The sequence below is a fragment of the Asterias rubens genome, chromosome 13 (genome assembly GCF_902459465.1).
Source record: "Asterias rubens chromosome 13, eAstRub1.3, whole genome shotgun sequence".
Taxonomy (NCBI): domain Eukaryota; kingdom Metazoa; phylum Echinodermata; class Asteroidea; order Forcipulatida; family Asteriidae; genus Asterias; species Asterias rubens.
The window spans coordinates 11,320,468-11,327,471 of NC_047074.1; the positions used below are offsets into that span (position 1 = coordinate 11,320,468).

At 39.1% G+C, this 7,004-nt stretch overlaps 1 protein-coding gene across 1 annotated transcript; it reads left to right on the top strand.

Annotated features, from left to right (window-relative positions):
• The first annotated feature begins 335 nt into the window (after positions 1–335).
• Positions 336–6,654, top strand: LOC117299011 (putative ferric-chelate reductase 1). The gene is made up of 6 exons (XM_033782421.1): positions 336–568; positions 1,067–1,218; positions 1,686–1,777; positions 3,282–3,400; positions 4,881–4,922; positions 6,379–6,654. The coding sequence occupies exons 1-6, from the start codon at positions 358–360 to the stop codon at positions 6,453–6,455; spliced, it is 693 nt and encodes a 230-aa protein (XP_033638312.1). The 5' UTR covers positions 336–357; the 3' UTR covers positions 6,456–6,654.
• Positions 6,655–7,004: the final 350 nt, after the last annotated feature.

Here is a 7,004-nt window from a genome sequence, read left to right on the forward strand (position 1 = left end):
GCCGTGTCATGACATGTGTTTAAAATAAATCCGTAATTCTCGTTAACGAGAGTTTATATTGTTTTGCTGTTTTCTCAAAAAGTAAAGCATTTCATGGAATAATATTTCAAAAGAAGTCTTTCACCATTGCCTTCTGTAAACCCTGTAAGTTATTTGTAAATCTGTGAACTTGTTTTGTTTCTGAACCAAAAGGGTCCAATGGCTTTAACTACCATCCAACGCTTTTGATACAGCCTATTATTGTTTTAATTGTTGTGGTAAGGATGAACAATACATTTTTATTTTGAGTTTCCGGTAATTAATAATGCTTGTTCATGTTTCAATTTACAGTTTGGCCGGTAAGTTTGGATACTTCTCATGAAGATGTACATCACGCTATTTGTTATCCTCGTCCCCGCGGTGCTCGGATACCATGGTCGAGTCCCAATAAAAAAGTACGCCAACCTCTGCACGGATATGGTCCCCTTCGGCCATAACAACGGTACTAGTCTGGCCAACGACACCGATTCACCACCGTTTACTATCTCTACGAATGCAGACAGTTATACGGCCGGCGGATCCTTGACTGGTATGTGACAAAATGACCCACCATGGTGCAACTTGGTATCACAACTATCTCATCTTAATTTAAAATGACTGAATCAAGCTGAACATAATAACTTACAACGGGTTGGTGTTTAGAAAATCTACTCTGCGGAAGTAATTTAGACTTATACTATTATTATGCCATCAAACAAACACAAGTCCCATAACAATAGTCTCTCCAGAAGACGATCAGAGCATACTGATCGAAACGTCGAGTTGAAACCAACAGTTCTTTCCAGAACCAACCCAACTCATTTAGAGATAGTCATTACATGGTGTTACCGCACACATTTCCATATCGTATTTCCACCATGCACATTTTCAAATCCTTCTTTAATAATTCCGAGGCTGTAATTTCTGCACATATTTCTCAAATAAAAATAACACAATGTGGAAGAAGAAAAATAGTTTAATCTGAAAAGGTCGTTACCTCAGTTACAATGTTTTTTTTTCTTCGTTGTTTTTTCTTTCTTTACTCCAGTAAATATCACCGTCAAAGGTGACATCCTAATCGGTGGATTCTTCATCCAGGCACGTCGTGCTGACCTTGCCCGTGACACCAATGTAGCGGTCGGGACGTTCGCTTACCCACCCCCGGACACGGCCCTCCTAGAGTGCCACTCAGTCAACAATGTGAGCAGGGGTAGCCAGTAGTTTAGGCCGGTTTACACACAGGAAATAAGCCACTTCGGAGTTCCAGCTGCACATACATGTCTGTTACTGCTGACAACGTACTCTGTCTATCTCCCGTGACCTTTTGACAATATCAGCGGGTATTGTCAAAAGGTTACGGGAGATAGACAAAGTCCGTTGTCAGCAGTAACAGACATGCGCCACTGACATTCCGAAGTGGCTTATTAAAATATAGTGTCCGCCGGAGATTCTGTTCCTATGGGCTGGGGGAGGATAATTCAAAAGAGGGCGCTATTCGAAAACGTTTGTACACATGTTGCCATTATGGGAGATTAAATCTCCGGGTGGGGGAATCTCCTGCCAAATCGTACCCGAATTTATTTTTAGTAATATTTACCAATAGTGTCCACCCAGAGCCTTTAACCACAATTGTCATCATTCTGTGTATGTGGTCATTTTGTTTACAGTCTGCATGGGGACACACCAATGACACAGGTTGGAAGACTCTCCTCGGGGTTTGGAATGCTCCAGTCCAGGACGAAGGACCGCTTCAATTCAGGTAATAAGACTCTGATTCAAGATCAATCTGCAGATATTGAAGAGTCTGTAAAACATGTTTCGATGTAGAACAAGAAAGATACTCGCACCGTACACGAGTACCTGTAAATCATCTGCCATAGCGTGGGACATGAAGCTGGCAGATGTGCATACAAATTTGGCTAACAATTCTACTGAATTTCGTTTTGAATTATGTATTTGTTAACATTACGTACTAGAGCCATCGAAGGAGTAATTTGTCAACTTGTTCGTACTATAAAAGTCACAAGTTTGATTTTTAGCCAATAGTTTTTATAGTTTGTAACACCTCAAACATCGATTCTGTGTTGTGATTGGTTAATAGCACGTCACTTGATATGTCTTAAAAGGCGCACCAACGGCGACATTTTACCATTAGCAACCGGGGTACAATCCCATTAGCAATTACCAGGTTTTAACTGTGATACCGTTAACAACCAGGGTAATATAATCGTTCTGCGCGGAACCGAGACGTCTTTCATAGCTTATACCGTAAACCAGCGCAGAATGACACACTTCGAACCCAATCAGTTGTACATCTAGGCCGTGTCCGAATTGGCGACTTCGGCTACAGCCACGGCTAGGGCGCGCGCGTCTGCTATTCTTCAACACAGACAGACGCGCTGATCTAGCCGTAGCTGTAGCCAAAGTCGGCAATTCTGACACGGCCCTAGTCTGTGTATCAAATAGCGAAGACGAGCGTGTGCGCGGATGAAAATAGTCTGCAAACCGATTTAAAGTACATGACTGTGTGTTATTCTATTAGTTTTGTGATTTGTTCCAGCTGTAAAAACAACCTGTATGCAATGTCAATAATGTATGGGGATTTATAAAACAAATATTTGGGCTACTTGTTTTTTACTCGTGCTATGGTTCAAACCAAGGCACCGGAGGTGATCCCTTGAGATTTCTCTTTTTCCGAGGCGCCCAAAGTAGTCAACATTTGTTCCTTAGCCAACCAGCGGACATGACTATATACTGTTGGTTTAAATACGTAGAGTGGTTGGCTACCAAGACTGGTCCAGGTGGTTTCCAGTTCGCCGATGCTTATTGTTTATCATATTATATTTTGTCTGCTAATGTAAAAAAAAAATCGTCAACGCTCTGACATAAAGCCAAACGAGACGATAATAGACAGTAAAAAAAGTTCACATTTAGATGTAAGAGGAAAACCGCAGAAAATTATTTCAGTGAAAACCCACGCAGTCCCGTCAGGGCTGTAAAACACAATCCCTCATCGTGCTCCCGGTGGGATTCGAACCGGGTCCCAGAGGTTGAAGGCGAGGCAAAACACCACTACACAAACCTGAGCTATATTATTTCCTTCTAATAAAACAAAACAAAAACAAAACGAAAGTCAACAGACACAAACAACTCTGTCTTTTGAAAACCTGCGACATGAGAACAGTTTTCAGAAGAGATTTGAATTTTTTGGTACAAAGACAAGATCTAAGATCATGCTTTGTGACTGTTTTCTTCTCAAAAAGGGCTACCATTGTGCTAGCAGGGAAACCCAGCAGGAGCTACTTCTATCTCGGTGTCACCTCCTCTCAACTTAGTTTTATGGCCGGGCCTGCCATGACTGTGGAGACCCCAGAAGAACCAGGTAAGCATCTAGCCATTGTTGGGTTACTAAATGCACTGTACACTATTATAACACCCCTTGCAAGTATTCTGCCTGCTCATTGGTTTAGAGCGCGTCACATGACATGTCTTAGTTTTGCTAGACGACGGCCGTGTGATAGTGCGTCGGTTTGCCGTGCGCTAGTCCGAAGACTAGCACATGGCGTGCAGTACCCAGACGACCGTTGCGTGTACGAGGATGATAAATTAATAGTCTGTAACCATTTCGGATTGCACGACACTACATGCAGTACAGTAAAAGTGTTTGCAATCTGTTTTCGCGTCGTCCGTGGGTTGTAGCATTCGGGTCTGTAACTTAATAACAATAGTATAGTATTTAGAAATGTTTGGGGTGTTATGAAACAAATATTGACTGCTTTTACTCGTGCAATGGTTAAAAACTATGACTCCCTCGGTGGTCCCCGTAGCGTTCTATTTTCCCTCGGCTTCGCCTCGGAAAAAATAGAACGCTCCGGGGATTACCTCGGGAGTCATAGTTTTAACCATAGCACTCGAAGCAGTCAATATTTGTATATTAGTAATTGTCAAAGACTAGTGTTCACACTTGGTGTATCCCATCATAAGCATAAAATAACAAGCATGTGAAAATTGGGCTCAATTGGTCATCGAAGTTGGGGGAGAAATTTATGAAAGAAAAAAACACCCTTGTTGGACGAATTTGTGTGCTCTAAGATAAGAATAAAAGACTTCTAGCTAGAAATATTTCATTATTATTTTTAGTGAGAAATTACCTCTTTTTCAAAAACTACGTTACTTTAGAGGGAGTCGTTTCCCACAATGTTTTATCAACAGCTCTCCAATTTTCGTTACCAAGACAGTTTTTAAGTTAATATTTGTTTTGAGTAATTACCAAACGTGTACCTTCCCTTTAAGGCAGTTGACACATATTGGACACTATTGCTATGAATACTCAAAATAAATGTGGTCACAAAAGCCTACTTGGCAACGGGCAATTGAGAGCCGTTGAAAGTATACAACACCGCGAGAAACGGCACCCTCTGAAAATACCGTAGTTTTAAAAAAAATAAAAATAAAATAAGGACAAGGTATTTTTTTTTACCACGAAGTTGGTGTCATTAAAAAAATGCTAAGCATATCAACTAACTTCATAAATTTGCATCGCTGTGATCAATTTTGTGTGACTGAAATGTTAATAACATGACAATATATAGAAGAGTTTGCGGTAACACCATGTAATAACAATCTCTAAATGAGTTGGGGTGGTTCTGAAAAGAACCGTGGGATTAACTCGACGTTTCGATCAGTATGCTCTGATCGTCTTCTGGAGAATGCTGGACTCTGATGCTGCATGCATGCTTAAGTACTGGGCGGCGGATCAGCGGTGATGCACGAAGGCGGGAAATGACAATAAATCATAATCCAAAGGTTTGTATAATTATACTTGTCATTAAGTTATTTTTTTGGTAAATATTGTTGTTTAGTTGCCGGTGATGGAACTACATCAGCAAGTACCACGTCAACCGGTAAGTTTATGTCCAACTCATTTGTCTTGTTTTTTTTGTTCTCCCTACAGAAATGATAATAACATGTCCTCATTTGTGTTTATACACACGAGTGAAAATAACATAGGAAATGTTATAAAATGCTCAATTTATTTAATTATAGACCATCAAGGCAATCAATAGAACAGATCAGTATACCTCCTTTTGACATGTTTATTTTGTTTGAAAAGGAACAATAGATTAAATGATGCATGAACCCACAATTCGGATCCGTAGAGCTATGATGTTTATTCTGCTAATTAAAGGCAGTGGACACTATTGGTAATTGTCAAAGACCAGTCTTCTCACTTGTTGTATCTCAACATAAGCACAAAATAACAAACCTGTGAAAATTTGAGCTCAATCGGTCATCGAACTTCTGAGATAATAATGAAAGAAAAAATACCCTTGTCACACGAAGTTGTCTGCGTTTATATAGTTGATTTCGAGACCTCAAGTTCTAAACTTGAGGTCGCGAAATTCGTGGAAACTTACTTCTCTCTCGAAAACTATGGCACTTCAGAGAGAGCCATTTCTCACAATGTTTTATACCATCAACCTCTCCCCATTACTGGTCACCAAGAAAGGTGTTATGCTAATAATTATTTTGAGTGATTACCAATAGTGTCTACTGCCTTTAATGGCAAATTGAGTTTTAATAGTGGTACAAATAATTTAGTTTATAACAAGCCAAAATCCCCAGAAAAGGCCGCTCAAGGAGAATGGCACTGAACAATAATTAAACAATTAAAGCAATGGGACTCAAATATTACATTTAGAAAACGAGAGATATTCAAGGGAGCAAAGTTATATTTTACTTTACAGATGAATCATGTAAATAGAAAAAAAATAAAAAAAAATATATATATATACCTTCTGAAGAAGGTCCGGATTGGATCGAAAGCTATAAATGGATATGTATTTGTTTGTACTTGTTTTATGCCTCTGAAGAAGGTCCGGATTGGATCGAAAGCTAAGGCCATCTACCCTATTCATTATGTATATACAAATATATATATATAACCTTTTGGTTTATTATTTGATATTTTATATATTGGTTCATATATATATTGGTTCATAGCCACCAATATTGTTTTCTGAAATAGAAACTTTGATTGGCTGTTATTTTCCCGCTTCTGTATGGATCCTTTCCTTAACCCCTTTCCCCCTCTCTTTTTCTATAAATGGATAATATGTATTTGTTTGTACTTGTTTTATGCCTCTGAAGAAGGTCCGAATTGGATCGAAAGCTAAGGCCATCTACCCTCTTCATTATGGTTCAAATCCCGCTCTAGTCAATTTTTCAAAATCATTTAAAAATGTACCCAGTCAGTTTCCCTTGTGGTTTATTATTTAATGTATGATACATTTATGTGTGTATATATATAGCAGCTTCTAAAGGTTGACATTGTTTTACAATCCGTTCTCTTTCCATCAGCATGTACTCCTGGCGCATCGTTTGCTCTTGGTGTTATCAGCTTAATCAGTGGATTAACCTTTGCTAAACGTCTTTGAGATCCAACGTGAACGTGTGGATGGTATAGTAAGATTAGAATGTTGATAATAAGAAAGTGATTACACAACAGCGGGTTCCGTAATTGACTAATTAAAGGTCATGGACACTATCAGTAAGTGATCAAACGACTTGTAAGCATGACAACTTAAAGGCAGTGGACACTATTGGTAATTACTCAAAATAATTATTAGCAAGAATTCTTACTTGGTAACGAGTAACTGGGGAGAGGTTGGTAGTGAAAAACATTGTGAGAAACGGCTCCCTCTGAAGTGGAGTAGTTTTCGACGAATTTGATTTCGAGACCTCAAGTTTAGAACTTGAGGTCTCGAAATCAACCATCTAAACGCACACAACTTCGTGTGACGACCAATTGAGCTCAAATTGTCACAGGTTTGTTATTTCATGCATATGTTGAGATACACCAAGTGAGAAGACTGGACTTTGACAATTACCAATAGTGTCCACTGTCTTTAAAGCTGTTGTTATAGTATAAAACTTACAGAGAAACAGATCCCTATGAAGTAACCAAGTTTTTTTTTAAACAAAAG